Source organism: Phocoena sinus, chromosome 15, assembly GCF_008692025.1.
Source record: "Phocoena sinus isolate mPhoSin1 chromosome 15, mPhoSin1.pri, whole genome shotgun sequence".
Classification (NCBI taxonomy): domain Eukaryota; kingdom Metazoa; phylum Chordata; class Mammalia; order Artiodactyla; family Phocoenidae; genus Phocoena; species Phocoena sinus.
This window is the reverse complement of record NC_045777.1, coordinates 73549916-73572468: the sequence shown is the minus strand read 5'-3', so window position 1 is coordinate 73572468 and position 22553 is coordinate 73549916. Positions and strand designations below refer to the sequence as shown.

Here is a 22553-nt window from a genome sequence, read left to right as displayed (position 1 = left end):
GCAGAGACAGAACAGTTTACATGTAACGTGTGAGGCATCGGAGAATCAAAGAAGGTTTTTGAACAAAAGAGTGACTTAAGACACAGTGCTGAACAAAGGATTGATGTGGCAGCAGTATTAATTTTCAGTTGAAGGAACACGGCTAGGGGCGTGGAGCGGAAAGAAGGATACTAGAGTCAGGCTTAGATACCAGGTCACCACTGTGGCAGTAGCTGAGGGGCCTTGTGTACGTGGCTTGACCTGGCTGAGCCTCTGTTTCTTTATCTGAAAATGATATGTTAGAAGTTTCTGTCTGGGAGGATTAATCATTTACCAAATATTTTACTAGGTTCTTACAATGTGCCAGACATTCTGCTAGGTGTCAGGGGTACAAAAATGGACAAGAAAAGACACAGTCTCTGTCTTCCAGGAACTTACCATCTAGTATAAGAGATAGACAATTTAAGAAGTTAAGAAACATTAAAAACTGCAAAGTGTGATAAGGTGATATTGTGAATAAGGCAGGCAGGAAGGGGATCAGGGAAAGTCTTTCTGAGGAATTAGAATTTATGGAGACCAGAGAATTGAGAAGGAAAGAGAAGAACAGGATTCTGAGACAAAAGGATGGTAGCAGGTCTCTCTGAAATAAATTATAGCAAAAACTTCACTAAGAAATTATGACGTATAGAGGGGAATATCTAAAATACAGCAGCTGAAGAAACTGTTTATCAGATAATTATCTGATAGGTCTTATTGCTTCTCAGAAATCACAGTAATGAAAACATGTAAACTACCAGTGCTTCACATTTAAAGCTTTTATTTTGAAAAATAAAATACAAAAGTCATCAAGTTGTAAATGTATGTGGTAATTCCTCAACTTCTCAGAAACAATACAATGAATTATTTAAATAATTAAGATATTTAATATTATCCACATCAATACATTTAAACAGGTACAAGTGTTCTACAAAACATTAGAACATGTACAGATAACCTATTCCAAGATGAAACTACCCAATTTTGCTTACAGAATCCCATCTTTAAACCCTCCCCTTGAAAACAAAGTTTGGAATCTGGTAAGAAAAGATGAGGACCAGAGCAGTTTTAAGAGAAAGCACACATCCTCCCTGGGCTCCTTCTCCACAGGGCCGTGCACGTAATCAAGAGCACTGAACTCGGGAAGAAGCAGGTCACTCAGGAGGGTCCGAATGTGTGCTGACATCTCACCCTCTCAGTGGGAAGAGACTGGCAAATGAGAAGGAGATTCGGGCCATGGTACCTATACTCCACTGATCTCAGCAGGGGACAGCCAGTCCTAGAAACAGCCAGTCCTAGAAACTTCTCTGCTACTGAAAAGGCAGCAGTCTTCCCTAGGGCAAACAAACAGAATGTGTTACAGGTATGCAGTCAGTTTGTTCTCCCCTGCACGACACCGCCTCCTTTCCAGCTGTGGGCCTGGCACAAGCCAGGTAGACAGGTAGGGGGATGGACCGTTATGAGAACAGCTGCCTCAGGACTACCAGAGAGGCACACTCTCCCTCAGTCTGGGATGCTTTTAGATGCCTGCCAGTAGCTTCGATGTGCAACACAAAAGGATGGCAGCCAAAGCAAGGGCTGTTCCTGCCCATTTCTAAATGACTGCACCTGTCATCTGCAACTGAAGCTACTGCAGGGGCACTGACAGGGACGTCAAACGTCCAGGGGTCGAACATGCTGACTCAGTATGAAAAAGTGGATACTGAAATTCTTTAAAGGAAGCTTTAGGAAACACAGTGACTGTCGTTCATATGCCAAAGGGATCCGAAAGACAAGAGAAAGACTATGATTTGTCTTGAGATGCTTTGACGTCTTCCTGGCTTCTCCCGAGTCCTTCTCTCATTGCACGTGGGCACCTACAAGCCTCGATAAGCAAACAAGGATGAAATGCTGCTGTGGAGGCCACTCAAGGCTGGAGTCCACTGACACTGCATTCTGTCTTGTAAAACAGCTGGTCAGTAACGAATCCCTGTATGCATGTTTCCAGGAGGGAATTTATCTATACTTTTTTTTTTTTCGGTACGTGGGCCTCTCACTGCTGTGGCCTCTCCCGTCGCGGAGCACAGGCTCCGGACGCGCAGGCCCAGCGGCCATGGCCCACGTGCCCAGCCGCTCTGCGGCATGCGGGATCCTCCCGGACCGGGGCATGAACCCAGGTCCCCTGCATCGGCAGGCGGACTCTCAATCACTGCGCCACCAGGGAAGCCCTATCTATACTTTTGAAAGGATTTTTGAATAAACAAAATTATCCAAGGCCTGATAACGGCTGTTATACCTGTATGCCCATCGAGTTGAAGTCTACATTTAGCATTTGCTTCTTAGCAAAAAAGGCAATCATAATTCCTAAAACCTATGAATATTAACTCACTGCCATCCGTGATTTTGACATGGCATAGGAGCATTCATGTGTTTTTTCCATCTATAATCTACTAGCACACAGCAAGTCATAAGAACCTCTTATTCAAATCAAATTATTCAATCTCAATTTTCTCAACAGTAGAAGAGGAATAATATCACCTACTTGCCAGAGTGGTTTGAAACTTGAATGAAATCATTCATATATGTATATATATGAATAATATATATACTTATTATAGATATCATATAATATATCATATATATACTATATATATATATGATGCTTGGTATTTTACACCTGGTATGGAGTACACACTCAATACATGGTTATTATATAAAATAAAACAGCAAACAAAACTATAAGAAAAAAACAGATTTTATTTTTTACTTTTTTATAATAGGTTTTCTTTTTATTTATTTTAGTATTTTATTTTATTTTACTTTATTTAATTTTTTTCCCCACACTGCACGGCTGTGGAACCTTACTTCCTCGACCAGGGATCAAACCCTGCCCCCTGTAGTGGAAGCACGGAGCCCTAACCCCTTGGCTGCTAGGGAATTCCCAGGAAAAATCATATTTTAAAGAAAGCTTTTCAAGTTCCAAATGATCTAAGGCATAACCAAAATATTCAGAGCAAAACAGAATCTTAAGAAAGTGTGGGATAGGGGTGTGAGGTCTGAGCAGCCATGTCAGGAGGTCTAGGTTCAGAAACCAGCTTTGCCACTAATTGGCTGGTATCCCTGGACATGCACCTGATGATTACTCAGATAGAAAGGGCTGATAAGTCCTGCTCCACACTGTAGCCTTTAACTACAATGAGACAACATAGGTTACAAACATTAAGACAGCATAATGCATTAACATCAGCAAGGTTGAAAAACCAACCAGGCAACTCCCGAAAATATTAGCGCAAAAACATCTGCACATCCAGCATGCAGAGGAAGCAGCACAGGGTGGTGAAAGAATCCCCGGCTGGATGTCAGGAGACGGTGCTCTTTAGCCTTGGGTTTTTCCGACCTATGATGTGAACTTGACAAATCCTCTCTCTAGGATCAGTTTCCTTATCAGTAAACAGGTGGTTGAGGTTGATGGCCTTCAGGTTTCTTTCAGCTAAAATATTTTATCATTTTAAACCCCTCCTCATACTGAAAATAATAACTAACACTGTTTGAGTGCTTACTATGTGCCAGGCTTCTGGCAGACATTATCATGGTTAATTCTACCACTCTCTTATTAACATCGTCCTCATTTTACAGATGCAGAAACTAAGACACAGAGAAGTTAAGTAACTTGCTCAATGCCACACAGAGCCAAGATTCCAAAGCAGGTGAACTGACCCCAGGGCTGTGCCCTCCACCTGCTGCGCTGCCTCCCGAGAGCCTAAGCAGTGAAACCCAAAGACCCAGCAATGTCCCCAACCTCACCTCAAGTATGCAAGAGGTTCCTGGCTCTGTTATTCCACTTGCTCAGTCTGTGGAAGGAAGCAAAAGATGTTTTAACGTTGGTTAGCATGAGAAGTGACTGCTCTTGTCAAAATATCAGGTGTAGCTTGCAGGCTGTGATCAGAGACTTTCTAATGAATTCCGTCTGCTACTGTTGTATAATAAAGAAGATGACTGGCCTTTGGCTCTCGTTCCTGGTAGGGAGACTCTAAATCCTTGGAATTTTCCAGGTAACAGGAGTGTCTTTGTTATTCATGAGCCTCTTAGATCATACCTGAGTTTCTGCTAAGAGATGAGATGACTCAGGATGAGGGCTGGTCACCAGGAAGACCAACCTGTGATTTGAGGGTTGGGGCTCTGAGCTAGCCCAGCTTCTGGGAAGGGGACTATGACTGGGGATTGAGTTCAATTCCATGCCAATGAGTCAATCAATCATGCCTATGTACTTAGACTTCAGTAAAAACTCTGGATGCCGAAGTTCAGGGGAGCGCCCTGGTTGGTGATCACACTGATGTGCTCTGAGGGAGAAGTACACTGATTCCACAGGGAATGGGCACAGGAACTCTGAGTCTGAGACTCTCCCAGACCTTGTCCAATGTGTCTCTTCATTTGGTTGGTCTTGAATTGTTTTCTTTATAACAAAACTATATATATATTTTTTTGGCCACACCGTGTGGCTTGTGGGATCTTAGTTCCCCCACCAGTGATCGAATCCGGGCCCCCGGCAGTGGAAGTGCAGAGTCCTAACCACTGGACGCCAGGGAATTCCCAAGACTATAATCTTAAGTATAGCACTTTCCTGAGTTTTGTCAGAATTCTAGCTAAATGTAATCCTGAGAGTTCTGTGTGCTTCAGTTTTCTCATGTATTAGACGTTAAATAAAAGCCTTTTATAGGCTTTTTTCTAGTATGTGTGTGATACATTAAATGAAACTAACCAGAACGGGGCTTGAAGTGCCTATGTTAAGTCTTTTGCCCAATTTTTTATTACCTTTTCCTTATTTATTTGTAGGAATTCTCTATACTGATGAATCTTTTGTTTCAAAAATTTCCCCCCCTTAAGGTGTCCTTTTTTACTGTCTTTATGATGCTTTCTAATAAGTAAATGTTCTCAATTTTAATGTAGTCCAAATTATCCATTTTAAAATTAATGATCCATAAAAAGAAACAAAATTGAGTTATTTGTAGTGAGGTGCATGGACCTAGAGTCTGTCATACAGAGTGAAGTAAGTCAGAAAGAGAAAAACAAATACCGTATGCTAACACATATATATAGAATCTAAAAAAAAAAAATGGTTATGAAGAACCTAGGGGCAGGACAGGAATAATGATGCAGATGTAGAGAATGGACTTGAGGACATGGGGAGGGGGAAGGGTAAGCTGGGACGAAGTAAGAGAGTGGCATGGACTAATATATACACTACCAAATGTAAAACAGATAGCTAGCTAGTGGGAAGCAGCCGCATAACACAGGGAGATCAGCTAGGTGCTTTGTGACCACCTAGAGGGGTGGGATAGGGAGGGTGAGAGGGTGGAGACGCAAGAGGGAGGAGAAATGGGGATATATGTATATGTATAGCTGATTCACTTTGTTATAAAGCAGAAACTAACACACTATTGTAAAGCAATTATACTCCAATAAAGATGTTTAAATAAATTAATTAATTAAATTAAATTAATGATCAGTATTTTTTATAACTCACTTAAGAAATCCCTCTCTCTTAAGGTCATGAAGATATTCTCCTTTATTGCCTCCTAGAAACTTTATTATTTTGCCTTTCACATTTAGGCCTATAACCAACCTGGAAATGATTTTTATGTATGCTGTGAAGCAGGGGTGTCCCTTTAGTTTTAGTCTCAAATTCCCTTTCTTGACTCCTTCAGACTTACTATGCAAAACAGCCTTTGGATTTGACATTTCTTCAAGACTCTCCCTCTTGGATTATTCTCTGGCTCCAGTTACCATAGCCTGTAAGTGAGTGACAACTTGTTCACGAATCCATCCAGGTTTCTGGCACATCTTGCCCAGCCAAGGCTCAGGGCCCCTGTGCCCCTTTGTCTGCAAAAGCTGATCAGAGTCTTTTGGATAGATAAGGAGTTCCTCTGAGAAGATCTTTTTTTTTCCTCTGACTCTTGAGGCCTTATTTCAATTTCTCACACATAAAAGTAATTCAGTAGACATTTTTAAATAAATGAATGAATGGATGGATTAAAATTAAACATATGTTAATAAGCATATACCATGAAAGTAGTTTAAATACTCAAGTAATATGTATCAGTTATTGATGGTTGTTATGAGACAAGGATCTGAGAAGACAGAGCCTTCAATCCTGGTGTGAGACACAGCTGCTCTTACAGAGAAGCCCATGTACTCTAGGCTTGCTTTAGGCAACACAACTTCACACAATCTGTGAGGTTCCCCTCAACAACCCAGATCTGGAACACTTTTAGAAACTGAGTTCAGTGCTGGGTCTTCATTTCCTATTAACAAGCTAATCACTGATAGCAGCAGCCTGGAGGCAACATGTATTATCACCATGCTGGACAGGGGAGTCTTCTGCTGGACTCAGGCTGTAGTCATTGATTTCTTCCCACTACTGCATAGGAATGGCAGGTGATGTGCTCACGCAGGACACTCTGGGCTACTCTAGGCCTGTCGGCCGTAACGTCACCTATTTCTCTTCAACTCAAGAAACAATATTGGAATCCAAGTAAGTGACAGTGTGACATTACAAGGAGAATTCTGGATCTGTTTTAATTAATTTTTTAAAAAGTAAAAGTTATAAACTTCAGACTCATACCATCCATTCCCAACTTGGGGGACTTAGCAGTTGAGGGTCAATGGCTGTGCGTATAATGTATTCACAAGTCTTCTAGGCTCCAAATGAGAAAAATGAAAAGGCCATGGATGTATATGTAATAAGAACAAAGGGTGGCTATACATTTTTATTTCAAGTTAGGTATCAGAAGCCTGGAGCAGATTCACCAAGGCAGGCTCCTTATATGTGGAATACTGTGTAGCTTGTGGGCGACCTCAAGCAATCAGATTTTAGTTATCAATAAAGTATTTCCCTACTCTTGGAAGACACTGAGCCCGCTGAAATTCAGACTGTGTTAAATTGTTAAATTTAACAAATCTGTTTAACACAGACTGTTAAAACCAACAATTACCAGAAGCCAGTCTTTTTTCTGTTTTTTAACATCTTTATTGGAGTATAATTGCTTTACAATGGTGTGTTAGCTTCTGCTTTATAACAAAGTGAATCAGCTATACATATACATATATCCCCACATCTCCTCCCTCTGGCGTCTCCCTCCCACCCTCCCTATCCCACCCCTCTAGGTGGTCACAAAGCACCGAGCTGATATCCCTGCAGAAGCCAGTCTTTCTACCACCAGCACATAGCATTATCTCTTTGAAAAGATTACTTCAATGCGAGAGCCCATCTATTATTGTATATCAAGAGGAGGAAGCAGACACAGTACCTGAGGTTTTCCTTTAAGAAATTCAGGTAGCTGAAATTCTCCTTTATAGACCTGGAAAAACAAAGCCAAGTATGAGTTTAAGGAAACAGGTATTGTCATCATCACTTTGGGATGCTTGCAAGGACTGATAGTGGATGGGTTCACTGCTTCATTTTTGGCAAGTTTTAGAACGGGAGGGAAGCCCGTCAGTTCAGAAGCAGCCTGAGTTGAGGACTGAGTGAAATCCCTATTCACTCTGACCCCACTTGCTCTACTTTTGCCTGGGTGCTCCCAACTTGTGGGCTGGCTGGGAGAGGTCGTAGAGTCTCTGAAGAAGAAAGAAAAGCATCCTAACATTCCAAGTTACAATCATTTTAGCTGAGAGAGAAAGCAAGCCCAAGCCTTCTCTCTCCAGCAACCAACACAGAATTCACATAATTTAGGAATAGGCTCCTCCTGATTTCCTTCTGACATCTCCAACCTTACAACTCTGATTTAATTCAGCTTCACTTTTCTTAATGTACCCAATATTCCCATAATAATTTGAATATTAGGTGGTTCTTAAAATGATATATACTTTTAACCTTATAAAATCTTATAATTAAAAACTTACTCTTTTCAACATATAAAAGTATGTTTCTAATAGCAGCAATAATTAGGAAATAGTTTTTTAAAAGGTGTGTAAGATGTTTACATAGAAAACTATAAAATATTATTGAGAGAAATTAAAGACCAAATAAATAGAGAGACACACCACTTTCAGGGATTGTAGCATTCAACATAGTAAAGCTGTCCATTCTCCTCAAAGGATTTCCAATAAAAATTCTAGCATGCTTTTTTGGGGTAGGGGTAGGGGTAGGGATAGGGGTAGGAATAATTTCAAGCTGATTGTAAAAGTTTTATGGAAATGCATAGGGCCAAGAATAATCAAGGTAATCTTAAAAGGAACAAAGTGGAAGGACTTATTCTATCATAATAGAATATTATACACCTATACATACAAAAAACATAGCTATAATCAAGGCGGTAAGGTTTTGGCACGAGGATAGACAAATATATTAATGAAACAAAATGAAGAGTCCAGAAACAGACCCCCATTTAGAGATAACTGGTTTATGACAAAGGTGGCACTGCAGAGCAGTACAGTTAGAACGAATAAATAAATGTGTTTATCTATATAATGATATACCATACTGCAATTTTAAAAATGAACTACTACTAAACCAACAATGTAGATGAATCCCAACACATAATGATGAGAAGAAACAAGCCAGATCTCCAAAAATAATATACTATTGACACATGTCTCCATTTAAAACTTTTAAAGCTCAAAAATAGGCAAAGCAACTCTGATGTTAGAAATCGGGATACTGTTTACTCTGGGGAGGAGCAGGGTGGTGGTGATTGGCAGGGGGATGAGAGAGGCTTCCAGCGTGCTGGTAGTTTTCTGTCTTGATATGGGTAGCGATTATAAAGATGTGTTCATTTTGTGATCATTTATTGAGCTATGACTTGGATACTTTTCTCTACGTATGTTACACTTCAATAACAAAACAAGCCAGTAGCTTAGGAATTTACTACTCTCGCTCTGTCTTGCTCTCTCTTTCACACACACATACACACACATTTTAAGTGCAAAGATGTTTGTTTCAACACTGTCAACAACAGAAAAAAACTGGGAACTATTCATGTCAATCAAGAGTGAAGAAAGTCTCCATCAGCTACAGTTTGATAACTGCTGGGCTCGAGAAACTACAGGAAGAAACTATGGATTGTCATTGGGAAGAGAGTCACTGGGTAGCTCCTCAGAGCACAAAGAAATCCTCTAAATGGTGAATACTAAAGCCTACAGACCTAAAGGATTTTTACTTGGTCATAAGATGACTGATCCACTTCTAAAAGTAGCAGTATTCCTTCTGAGATTGAGAGAATGAATGTACTGTTTTCCTGTCTCTTTCTCTGCAATTTCTAAAACCTGGTCTATTCCTTAGGGTCACTGCTACAGTTCTAGGAAGGCTAAATTAAAGCAGAGCGAAGAGGCTTATGCATAAGATATTTCTTTAGATATGCATCACACTGGAAGCTGAGGTGAGTGCAGGATAACAAAAATGCAGCTGTTAGGAGTGCCTCGAAACCTTCATACCCTCAAAGAGTCCCAGGTCACTGGAGGGTTGGCCTAACTGCTCCCTGAAGAAGCTGCATGTCAGAATCCTGTTTGCTTTACTCCAGCACCACAGTCCAGAGAGTGTTCCAGCTTTCTTCATTTCCCCCCAGTTTTACTGAGATATAATTGACATATAACACTGTATTCCTGTTCCAGCTTTCTGATGTAGGAAGTGTGTGTGTATCATGTTAATACTGACTTCCACTGTGCCTGTCTCTACTATCTGTGGGACAAGCAGACACGATATCCAAAGCAGGGGCTCAAGCCATTAGAATAGGTTTTTTGTTTTTGCTTTTTACCAGATTCTCAAGTGTCTTTCCTTCTCCCTCTATTCAGGGAACTGAGTCCCAACCCCCATCCTCCAAGTCTCTAAGCATAAGCTGCTCAGGCCTAGGGTCCTGTGCCTTGGCTCCTTTACCGAACCTGAACAAGTTTGCTTGCCCCAGTGCTTCTTCCAGTGTTAGTGGGTTTGGTCCCTAAGAAACTTTTCTTATATTCCTCGCATCCTCTCAGAAACCAACTCTCCTCTCTCTTAGCTAGCCTCTTCTGCTAGAATTCAAGCAGAAGGTTCAACGCAAGCCCACAGGGTCATACAGCTAGTGAGTGGCAGAGTGAGGCTCAGAAGGCCCTGGCTCAGCACTCTCCCATTATACCACGCTCTTTGCATTTTACTACTATTAGCAAATCTGTTAAATTTCCCCTTCTCTTTTTGGTGTGTTGTAAGGCATGACAGAAAATACAAGTGGGAACATTAAATATTATAAGTGTCTTCCAGAAAACAACAGTTCCAGAGAGGTAAGGCTTACATGAAAGGGGGGAAAAACCAAAACCTTAAAAATGTGATGTTACAAATGTAATAAAATAAAAGGGGGGGGGTTCAGGATAAGACATCAGACAAAAGCCTCAATCAAAAAATAAGTCGGAAAAAAAAAAAAAATAAGTCGGGGGCTTCCCGGGTGGTGCAGTGGTTGAGAGTCTGCCTGCCGATGCAGGGGACGCGGGTTCGTGCCCCGGTCCGGGAAGATCCCACATGCCGCGGAGCGGCTGGGCCTGTGAGCCATGGCCACTGAGCCTGCGCATCCAGAGCCTGTGCTCCGCAACGGGAGAGGCCACAACAGTGAGAGGCCCGCGTACCGCAAAAAAAAAATAAATAAGTGGGAAGCTGTCTCCTCTCATTATCCTTTAAGGAAAAAGTGCTTCAAAATTTAGGAACTACAGTACTGACAAAAAGAACACTTTCTACTGACAAAGCAGTTCATATTTAGTGCAGGAAACCAAGTACGGCAAAGTTAGGAGTGGAATTTCCTCTGGCTAAAGGAACAGTGTTTCTGGACGTACTAATCTCTGGTACTAATGAACTGAGGATTTTGCTAGACAGAAATGAGCTAGGCAGTCAGAATCCAAATGCTCCTACAGAGCCCTCCCACCGCAAACACTGAAGAACAACAAAAGTAGGCTTCTGATTTAGAGGGTGCATTGGCAATAAAAATAATACGAACAGCAGCTAAACTTTATTATTTTCTCTGCACCAAGTTAGTGTTGAGCATGCGTTTCACATTTATCACCTTATCGAATCCCACAATCTCCTGAGGGAGGTAGTATTCTCTTTTTACAGATGAAGCAACGGAGGCACAGAGAAATTAATTTGTCCAGTGTAGTGAAATGGGAGGCTACTAAGTACCATGATGGGGCTTAGATTTTAAAAGGGTCATCCTAATTGCTCTGTTTAGACTGTAAAGGGCCAAGGACAGAAGTGCGGAGGCAACAGCAGTAATCCAGACAAGACAGGATGACAAGGAGGCAGTGGTGGAGGTGGTGAGAAGTGGTACGTTTGTGGATTTTCTTTTCCTAATCATGTCTAGATTTCCTAACAGACTGGATGTGGAATGTGAGAGAGCAAAGGGGAGTCAAGGATGACTCCAAGGCTTTTGGCCTAAGCAACTACCAACTGGAAATATGAAGTTGCCATCAACTCAGTTGGGAAAGGTCCTGGATATAGCAGATATTCAGGGGTTCAATTTCAGAAATGTTAAGCTTCAGATGTCTATTAGACAATAAATGAAAATGTCAAGTAGCCAGTTAGATATACAAATCTAGGGTTCATGGAAGAGGTCTGGGCTGGGATCTATAAATTTGAGAATCATCAACTTATAGATGGTATTTAAAACTTGATACCTGATGAGATAACTCAGGTGCTCAGGGTAGACAGAGAAGAGCAGAGGACTTAAGACTGAGATATGGGGGCATTCTAACATTAAGAGATCAGGGAGAAAAGGAAGAATCAGCAAAGAAGACTGAGAAGAGGCCACCAATGACACAGAAGGAAAAATTTAAAAAGTGGTGTCTAGAAGCCAGGTGAAGGAAACATATCAAGGAGGGAGTAATCGATTGTATCAAAAGAGGCTGGGAGACAAGATGATAACTCACCATTGGCTAAGCAACGTGAAGGTCACTGTGACCTTGACAAGAGCAAATTAAGTAGAATGGTAGTTGTGAAATTCTGAATGGAGTGAATGTAAGAAAAAATAGAGGGAGTGGAACTGGAGACAGGAGTACAGAAAATGAGCTTTTAAGTAAAGGGAAGCAAAGAAATGGAATGGCAGTGGCAGGGCACCTGGCATAAGTGTAGTGTGTTTGTGTGTGTGTGTGCGTGTGTGTGTGTTAAGATAGAAGAATTAAAGGCATATTTGTTTGTTGATGGGAAAGATTCTGCTGGAATGCAAAATGTGATGATATAGGAAACAGGGAGATGGGCTTGGGTACACAGGGAGGAAACGCCTTTGGATAGGAACACGTTCAGACGTTCACTTTTGTTACACAGACTTTCTATTATGACAGATGAGGATATTAGATCATAATACTTCCCTTCCTCTAGTCTCTCAAAAATTAAACAATAATTTTTGTTTAAAGCCACATTCTGTAAGTTTTCATTATTATGACAATATAAATATCACAGTTACATTTTCTTACACAATTTGTGCTGTTTTAGCTAAAGCTAATAATTGCCTCATATACTTTTTAAATAATAGACTTTATTTGTAGAGCAGATTTAGGTTTACAGAAAAACTGAGTTGAAAGCAGAGTCCCCATATACTTCCTCTCCCTCTCCTACAGTTTTCCCCAATTATTAACATCCTGCGTTACTGTGGTACATTTGTTACAATTAACAAACCAGCACAGATATACTGTTATTAACTGAAGTTTTAGTTTGCACTAGGGTTCACTCTCTGTGTTGTACTTTCTATGGGTTTTGACACATGTATCCACCATTACAGTAGCACACAGAATAGTTCCACTAGCATAAAAATGCCCTGTGCTCCATCTATTTAGCCCTCCCTACCTTCCCCCAATCTTTTTACTATCTCCATAGAGTTGGAATCATACAGTATGCAGCCTTTTGATTGGCTTCTTTCACTTAGTAATATGCACTTAAGGTTCCTCTATGTCTTTCTGCAACTTGATAACTCACTTCTTTTAATCACTGAATAATGTTCCATTGCCTGGATATTTATTTACCCATTCACCTACTGAAGGACATCTTGGTGGCTTACAAATTACAAGTTGTAGCAATTATGAACAAAGCTGCTGTAAACATCTGTGTACAGGTTCTGTGTGAACATAAGTTTTCAACTCATTTGGGTAAATACCAAGGAATGTGACTGCTGGATTACAAGGTAAGTGTATGTTTAATTTTATAAGGAACTGCCAAGCTGTCTTCCAAGTGGCTGTACCATTTTGCATTCCCACCAGCAATGTATGAGGCTTCTGTTACTCCACATCCTCACAATGATATGGTGGTGTCAGTGTTTTGAATTTTGGCCATTCTACTAGGTGCGTAGAGGTATCTCATTGCTTTAATTTGGATTTTCCTAATGACATACAATGTTGAGCACCTTTTCATATGCTTAGCTGCCATTGGTATATTTTCCTTCAGCAAAGTGTGTCTATGCAGATCTTTTGCCCATTTCCCCCATTTTCCCTTTCTTTCTTTTTTTTAAATTGAGGTATATCCCCATGGGGGCCGGGCCCGGTGCACAATGGCTGCAAACAGCAGCCTCCTCGGTAGTGTATGCAGCCCTTTGCCTGTATGGGTTGCCCTAAGGGACCTTGGAGACAGCCCTTTCCAGTGGACATTAACGACTGGCATGCTGTCCCCACTCTAGGCTCCAGACGGGTATGCGCGGTGCCTTTGGAAAGCCCCAGGGCACAGTGGCCAGAGTTCTCATAGGCTAAGTCATAATGTCCATCCGCACCAAGCTGCAGAACAAGGAGCATGTGCTTGAGGCCCTCTGCAGGGCCAAGTTCAAGTTCTCTGGCTGCCAGAAGATCCAAATCTCCAAGTGGGGATTCACTAAGTTTAATGCAGATGAATTTGAAAACATGGTGCCAGAAAAGCAGCTCATCCCAGAAGGCTGTGGAGTCAAATACATCCCTAATCGTGGCCCCTGGATGAATGGTGGGCCCTGCCTGCATGACAGCCTTGGCGCTGTCCCCTCCTTACTCATGCCCACCAATAAATCCTACTTTCCTATCCAAAAAAAAAAAAAAATTTGAGGTATAGTTGATTTACAATATTACATAAGTTTCAGGTGTACAACACAGTGATTCATAATTTTTAAAAATTATACTCCATTTATAGTTATTATAAAATGTTGGCTATATTCCCTGTGGTGTACAATGTATCTTTGTAACTTATTTATTTTACAATAGTAGTTTGTACCTTTTAATCCCTTACCTCTATCTTGACCCGCCCCCCTTCCCTCTCCCCACTGGTAAGCACTAGTTTGTTTTCCATATCCGTGAGCCTGTTTCTTTTCGTTATATTCTCTAGCTTGCTTTATTTTTTTTGGTTCCATGTATAAGTGATAATATACAGTATTTATCTTTTTGTATGTCTGAAAACGTCTTTATCTTATCCTAACACCTGGCTGAAAGTTCATCCAGTTATATAATTCTAGAATGTAGTAATTTTCTCTCTGAAATTATGGCATTGCTCCATTGTCTTCTATTTTCCCATGTTTCTGTTGGCATGGCTGATATCATTCTAATTCCTGGTCCTTTGTATGTGACCTTTGTTTTCACTCTGCAAGATTTAAGAATTTTCTCTTTATCCCTGGTGGTTCTATAATTTTATGATAAGGTGCCTTGATGAGGCTCATTTTCTTCACTCATCGGTACTGGAGATACATGTCCTTCTGTTCTTGGGAATATCCTTAAATTATTACTTTGATAATTTCCCACTCATCATTTTCTCTATTTTTCTTGGACTCCGATTAGTCAAATGTTAGACCACTTGAATTAAGCCTCTAATTTTTTTTTCCTCTCCAAGTCATCTCTTGGTCTTTTTGTTCTACGTTGTTTTATTTAAAATAAATTTATTTATTTATGGCTGCATTGGGTCTTCGTTGCTGTGTGTGGGTTTTCTCTGGTTGTGTCGAGCAGGGGCTACTCTTTGTTGTGGTGTGCAGGCTTTTCATTGCAGTGGCTTCTCTTGTTGCGGAGCATGCGCTCTAGGTGCGCGGGCTTCAGGAGTTGCAGCAGGCGGGCTCAGTAGTTGTGGCTCGTGGGCTCTAGAGCACAGGCTCAGTTGTTGTAGTGCATGGGCTTAGCTGCTCCGCGGCATCTGGGATCTTCCCGGAATAGGGCTCGAACCCGTGTCCCCTGCATTGGCAGGCGGATTCTTGACCACTGTGCCACCAGGAAAGTCCCTGTTCTACTTTTTAAGAACGTCAATTATAGTTCATTTACGTTTCTTTTGCTCTTTACATGTTGTTTCCTCTGAGGTTCTTTTTTATCTTTCTTTTAGTCTCTTTCATGTTAGAGAAGTTCTACAGATGTCCAGTGAGTCTTGGCTATGAAGCAGAACTCCGTTTATGAGGGTTGAGTCTAACTGCAGGTATACTTCCTCAGCCAGCTTTTATTTGGTCAGGGTTCTCCATGTATCATGTTTGTAGGCTTTTTTTGGGGGGTAGTTAAGAACGTAGAGAAAGCACCACAATCTCTTACCTTGGTACCAGCATTCTTCAGCTGGGTAGAGGTAGAGAATTGAGGCATCATCTAATGATAATTTATTTTTTCAGAAAGCAGACTTTCACTTAATGCTCTGATTTTCAATTTGGAGCCCTAACTCTATTCCTAATGTCCCTATTTTCTCTCTAAGAGAATGTACTTCTTCTGCAAGGGGAAGGGAAGGGTGGTGATCTGAAGTCTAACTGCTCTATACAGACTTTTGATCTCTCTCTTTTTAGTATCAGACCTCATCCCCCTCCCCTAATACCTGATGTTTCCAAATCCCTGAACTTCTGTAGGGTTCAGGGTGAACTGGCTTGTTTCTTGTTCCTCTGCTTGCTTGCATCCCCCCTTTTTCAGGCATATAAATTCAGCTATCTTCCACTCTGCTAAGTCATTTACTATTCCTACAACAGCTTTCCATCTTCATATATTACGTTTTAGTGGTGACAAACGGGTTTGGGGTCTCTAGTTTGGTGGTCTCTGCAAAGCTGTAGATAGAAAAGGAGAAGAAGAGGTGCTAAAATTAAAGGACCCAATAGTACTTAGTTTTAAAGAAACATGTGGTGAGGGTGTACTCATAGTATGTATGTTCTCTGAGGTCCACGTGAGCAACGTGGCTAAAAGCTTTGCAGAAGCTGGAAACCACTATTTATAAGACTGCTAAGTAAAGGAACACATTACTACTGGAAAAGGAATTCTATGTTATGCAGAGAAAAAAGATAAGAAGGAGAGATGTGTATTTCCCATAAACTTCAGCTGTATTGTTAACTATGTGAAAGACACTGGAGCTGAGGGAAAAGGACTAAGTGGTTTTTTTTTTAACCACTCCCTTCCAAGCTCTAACATTTTGCGATTCTGAAAGAAGTTTCTCAAAGCCTGAATACCACAAGGAATACTTTCTCAGTTCCACCCTTGCCCCCTCGAGCAGGCCTCCTGGTCTGTGTCTAACAATTTATAAAGATTACCACACTGCTCTTGATCTTCTCACAGAGCAAAACACTAAACAAGGTCTAAAAGAAATGCATATAAAAATGTGAGGGCTCCCCTGGTGGCGCAGTGGTTGAGAGTCCGCCTGCTGATGCAGGGGACACGGGTTCGTGCCCTGGTCCGGGAGGATCCCACATGCCACAGAGCAGCTGGGCCCGTGAGCCATGGCCGCTTAGCCTGCGCGTCCGGAGCCTGTGCTCCGCAACGGGAGAGGCCACAACAGTGAGAGGCCCGCGTACTGCAAAAAAAAAAAAAGTGAGCTCCGCATATTTAACCCTGCCTTATAGCTTTTACTTGTGACAGTGACAGCACGCTTCCATTTAAGAGGCTTTGGCTGGTGACGTATACCATTTCAAAAGAAATAACTTAAATAGAAAAGTAAATTGTATTTGTTGTTTTGGGTTTATAGACTAAAGTCAGATTCAAATTTCTGGAGTGAGGTATAATTAACTCTGTTATAAGCAAAGCCTTCAATCGTGGAATTACCTAGGCTACGGAGCTAGAGAAGGGAGGAGAATTTATCTAAGCTGCCTGTGAAGTTTCAAAAACCCAAGAAAGAAGGGGTTCTGAATACTGGCTGAAGCAAGCAATGTATCATTCTTTTTTTTTTTTTTTTTTTGCGGTATGCTGGCCTCTCACTGTTGTGGCCTCTCCTGTTGCGGAGCACAGGCTCTGGACGCGCAGGCTGGACCGGGGCACGAACCCATGTCCCCTGCATTGGCAGGCAGACTCTCAACCACTGCGCCACCAGGGAAGCCCTATATCATTCTTGTTACTTGTCCTCTGGCCACTTTCAGCTTTCTTACAAGATTAATCAGAAACTGACCAACTATGCCCAGTACCACTTCACCTGTTATCACAGCCTCACCTGTAGTAATAGTTTACAATTAAGGTGTAAACAAAAGTCTCCAAGCAGCTAAAATGGGTGTCGTTAACACACTTGCAGACTGCAGATCCAGTCCTCCATTAGGTCCCTTTTCCTTTACACAGTTTTAACCATCGTAAGTTATCTGGTCTCAACCTGTAGCAATCAGATACAGCAAACAGGAAGGCAATGGGCAAGTACTGATAACTGAGAAGTGACAAATGAAACAAAGGAAGACACAGAAATTATAAAAGGCAGACAGGAAGCTTTGAGTTTTTTAAGAAAGGGACCAATAGTTCTATATCCTATATAAAGAGAAGATGGGCATTTTTCTGTTTATAACACATACAGTAATTTCCTTTGGATGAAATGAAAATTTAAATTATGATCAAGTATTTATTTAAGAAGGTAAAGAAATATGTCATCAAAATGCAGAGGAATTCTACACCAAAATATTAAGGTTTGGTCTTAAATGGTACAAATCTGTCCAGAAACCTGACTTTCTAGAATGACGGGTTCCCCAAGGGTTTCAGATGGTCAAGCTTCTACAATTTACAGGAGAAAGTGTCAGACATGTTATGAGGCCTAATTCTGAATCTGGCTTGATCTTACGGAGAATATTAAACTTTTTCTAAATTATTTTCATGCTAAAAGTGTTTGTGGCCACACTCCCTGAGATTGAGCCCCCATGATCCCTGCTTCTGGTATTCATGATATGTGTAATCCCCTTCCTTTAAGTGTGAGCTGGATCTAGTGACTTGCTTCTAACAACTAGAATATGGCAAAAGTGACGGGATGTTATTTCTGAGATTAGGTCACAAAAGTGTTTCTTCTGTCTTGGGTACTCTTTCTTGCTTATTTGATTGGAAGGAAGCCAGCTGCATGCTGTGAACTGCCTTATAGAGGCCCAAGTGGCAAAAGAACTGATATCTCCAGCCAATGGCCAGCAAGGACCTGAGGCCTGCCCACACTCACAGGAGGGAGTTTGGAAAGGGATTCTCTCCCAATTGTACCTTGAGATGACTGCAGTCCTGGCTCACGGTTTGACCACACCCTCATGAAAGACCTTGACCCAAGGTATCTAGATAAACCACACCTGGATTCCTAATCTACAGAAACTGTGAGATAATAATTTGTTGTTTTAAGCTAATTACCCTAAATTTTAGGGTAATTTGCTATGGCTAAGTAAATAATACAGATTTTGGTGTCATAAGCAGGGTGATAATGTAACAAACACCTAAAACGTGGCAGAAGTTTTGGAACTGGGCAGGAGGAGGTAGCTAGAGGGACTTTAAGGGGAGCAGCAGTAAAAGCCTAAATGGACATGAATTGACAGTAGATTTTAGACTTTGAGGAGGCCACCTGTGCAGGTTTTAAGGCATGTAGGGACACCTGATTAGACACTAGAGGCAGGGGGGTCTTATAACACAGTAACAGAAAGTTTACCAACCCTGTCACCTGTAGTTATACAGAAAGTAGAAAATGAACTAAACAAACTGGATGGTCCAGCTAAGGAAACTTCCAAGCAAAGTACTGAAGGTATCACTAGGTTTCTTCTTGATAATTATAATAAAGTATGCAAGAGAAGAGAGATATTGAGGGAAACATTGTTAAAAAAAAAAAAGGAGCCATGAGTTGCTGGTTTTGAAATGGGTTTGAAAATTCTTAGCCTCGCCGTCTTCAATGCTAGAAGCGTAGCGCTGTCACATTTCTTTCATTGATTTTGCTTACAATGTCATATCACCTTCTCTGCCTTTTAACTCTCCTGCCTCCCTCTTATAAGGACCCTTGTGATTACACTGGGCCCACCCAGGTAATACAGGATAATCTCTTCATTTAAGATTCCTTACTTACATCTACAAAGTCCCTTTTGCCATATAAGGTAATGAACGTGTTTACAGATTCCAGGGATTAGGACATGGAAATCTTTAGGGGACCATTATTCAGGTTATAATCAATAGCTAAATAATTACTATACTTGGAATTCCCATTTATAAATAGGAACACAGGGTTGAATAAAATGCTATAGAAATGAAATAGTTCTTACACATAAACAAAAAGCCCGTACATGTATCTTTAAATTTTAAAACAATGACTTACGTAGGAAATGCTCTTATTCTTAGAGATGTGTGCTGAAGAAGCATAATATCTGCAACTTTCAAATAATTCAACAGCAAAAAAAACAAAACAAAGAAATCATGTGTGTATACATGTATATAGAGAGATGAAGCAAATATGGCAAAATTTTAACTAATGAATCTGTTACAGGTATACAGATGTTTTCCAAATTTTTCTACAAGTATAAAAAAGTTGGGAAAAAATCAGAGAGATCAAAACAATTTTCAACAGAACAAATATATTAGCCTTAGAAAGCTCATTAGATTATAAGAAATATATAATTTGTGAAGGGGCTGAAATTGAGGATTAAACTCAGGGGTTGGCATCCTACTCTGTAAAAGGCCAGAGAGTAAATAGTTTATGCTTTGTGGGCTACAGTCACTTTCCCAACTATTCAACTCTGCTTGTGTAGCGTGAAAGCAGACATAGACAATATGTAAATAAATGAGTGTAGTGTGTTCTACAAAAATTTTATTTATAAAACAAGTGGCAGGCCAAATTTGGCCTGTAGGCTGTGAAGTACCAATTGCTGATTTAACTCAAAACATTCTTTCAAAATAAGAGAATTTTAAACAATCTCCAGAAATACATACTAATGACCATACTATGCGCACTGCAGACTTTAAGGTGTTGCTTTTGTTCGTTGTTTTCTTCGAAGTGTATGTGTGTACATATAAATTGTTTTGCTCAAAGTGTAGGTACATATACACATATGTGTACACACACACACACTTTCTCTCTCTCTCTCTCTCTCTCTCTCTCTCTCTCTCTCTCTCGCTCGCTCGCTCGCTCTCGCTCTCGCTCTCGCTCTCGCTCTCGCTCTCGCTCTCCAAGGGTTAAAAGATTAGTCTCATAACCCCTGGTTGTGAATTCAAATTTCACTGTAAGCTCAGACCTAATTTATTCCTCCTTTCTGTAAACTCACTGTAAACTCTATAATATAGTTAATCCTTCCTCTCTCCCTCCCTCCTTCTCTTCCCTCCTTCCCTTTCTCCCTTCCTTCCCTCCCTTCCCTCCCTTCCCTCTTCCTTCTTGCCATCCTCTTTCCAAGTGTGCTCAAGTGCACAGAATTGGATTATTCATAATCCTCAGTTCATGACAAATTTTCATTATTGGTCCATGCTTGGCCTGCTGTTATTTGTTATGCAATTCATTATTTTTATTAATAGACAAAGCATTCCCCTTGAGAAACAATGACTTGATAGTTTCACATGCAGAGAAAACACAACTCCAGCCAGATATGATAATGTAGGAAGGAATCTAGATTTTGAAATTTACCTCTTTAATCCCATTGGGCTCTTGTGGCCCACTAGAGACTCATTATCTCTAAAACACAAATATGAAACAGCTGATAACATGTATGTTTACATATTCTCATTTGTCTTAAAATATTTTGGCAGCTTTGCAAATCTCAGAATGGGCTCCTGAAGCATTCAATAATCTTGTGCTAGAAACAACGGAGAAATGTTATTAATACTATACTCCCTATATCAAGAAGAAGAAATATTAATCAGCTCAGAAGCATGATCTGCACCTCCAATAATGTTTTTTTAAAAAAGTGTATTGACTTTTGGATGAAGTTGGACATGATAGATTGGAATGTAAATTGAATTGTGAACATGTAACTATAGGAACCTCTACAGAAAGGAGTATAAATATAGCAATTATATAGCATTAGGACTTTGATTTCCTGGGGAGAAAAGTTGAGCATGCAGAATGATTAAGAAATCACATCATTTTACTATGGGACACTTATCAGGCAAGAATGCTAAGTCATTTCTATTCAAAGGCAAACGTAATGAACATAGTTTGCAGAAACAATGAAGGATAGTTCATACATACAAGTACAGTCAATAATAATTTCATCAATTTCCTTCACTGGGGTGCTTTTTCCTTCTTTTCTCAAACTAGGGAACTTTTAGTTATCCTTTAAACATGAGAATCCAGTAGTGCCATTTCTGTGTCCACATGGCATCCCGAATACCCTACTTTTATGGCAGTTATCACGTTGAATTATAGTTAATTACAGATCTATTTTCAGCATACTTCTTAAGGAGAAGGATAAACCTTTAATTATCTGTATATCCTGGATCCAGGGATGAATAGATAAAAAAAGAAATATAAAAAAAGAAATATAAAAAAAAGAAATAAATGAAGAGATCCTTTCATAGTGGTCTCCACTTTTACAGATGATGGACTGAGAATAGTTTCTGAGGCCAACTTACAGTATACATTGAGCAGAGAAGCAGAAGAAGCAACTCCATCTGGCCCTCCCTGATTTGAACCTGCTGACCCTTCAGGGCTACAGATACATTACCTTATAGAATACTGTTATTCATTTTATTCAGTTCTACTGTTGGAAATAAAAGAATTCAAGAATTTTAAATTATTTTTTGATTAGAAATTACATAGCTTTTTGAAAAAGTGTTCCCTTTTGCTTAATTGCACTTTGAAATGTTCATGAAGGAACCAATTGGTGCCAAGTAGCCAAAAAAAAAAAAACCATGCTGCAGATACAAGTGCTTTGCCTTATTTTCCTTTTTAAAAAGCTTCCCTGGTAGCATAGTGGTTAAGAATCCGCCTGCCAATGCAGGGGACATGGGTTCGAGCCCTCGTCCGGGAATATCCATGCCGCAGAGCAACTAAGCCCGTGCGCCACAACTACTGAGCCTGCATGCCACAACTACTGAAGCCTGCGCACCTAGAGTCCGTGCTCCGTAACAAGAGGCCATCGCAATGAGAAGCCCGCGTACCGCAATGAAGACTCAACACAGCCATAAATAAATAAATAAATAAATAAATAAATAAAATGGACACAATGAGAAAAGGAAAGCAAGGCTAGAACAATCATATTCTGTGTAGAGAAGCAGACCTGTAAAGAAAAGGGGAGGCTAAGAACAAGGAAGTATGTCACACCTTCACTCTGTTAAGATATTTAGTTAAACTAGATTGAAGAGCTCAAAATCAGTACTGGGGCAGAAAGAAAGTGTTCAAAGTTTCCTTAAAGCAGAAAGTAAAATCTGATTTACTTAACAGAGATTGGTAAGTGTTGAAATCAGTGAAAAGGAGACCAAACCCTGTGCGTGCATGTATTTCTCCCACTGTACATCTCCACATAGCAGTAGTT

The 22553-nt window shown here is 40.5% G+C and overlaps 1 protein-coding gene and 1 pseudogene across 3 annotated transcripts in view; one reads left to right on the top strand and one right to left on the bottom strand.

The window, feature by feature from the left end:
- Window positions 1–779: 779 nt before the first annotated feature.
- The window catches only part of TPST1 (tyrosylprotein sulfotransferase 1), a 123441-nt gene continuing 101667 nt past the window's right edge, over window positions 780–22553 (bottom strand). For 2 of the 3 annotated variants that reach the window (XM_032604472.1, XM_032604471.1), the window contains 3 exons: window positions 7302–7352; window positions 3799–3845; window positions 782–1349 (listed from right to left, as the gene is read on the bottom strand). In XM_032604472.1, coding sequence (XP_032460363.1) covers window positions 3828–3845; window positions 7302–7352 — 69 coding nt within the window. In that variant the 3' untranslated portion in view covers window positions 782–1349; window positions 3799–3827. Of the gene's footprint in view, window positions 1350–3798; window positions 3846–7301; window positions 7353–22553 lie in introns of all 3 variants that reach the window. The other variant, XM_032604470.1, reaches the window with a different exon arrangement.
- Window positions 13444–13563, top strand: LOC116741021 (annotated as a pseudogene).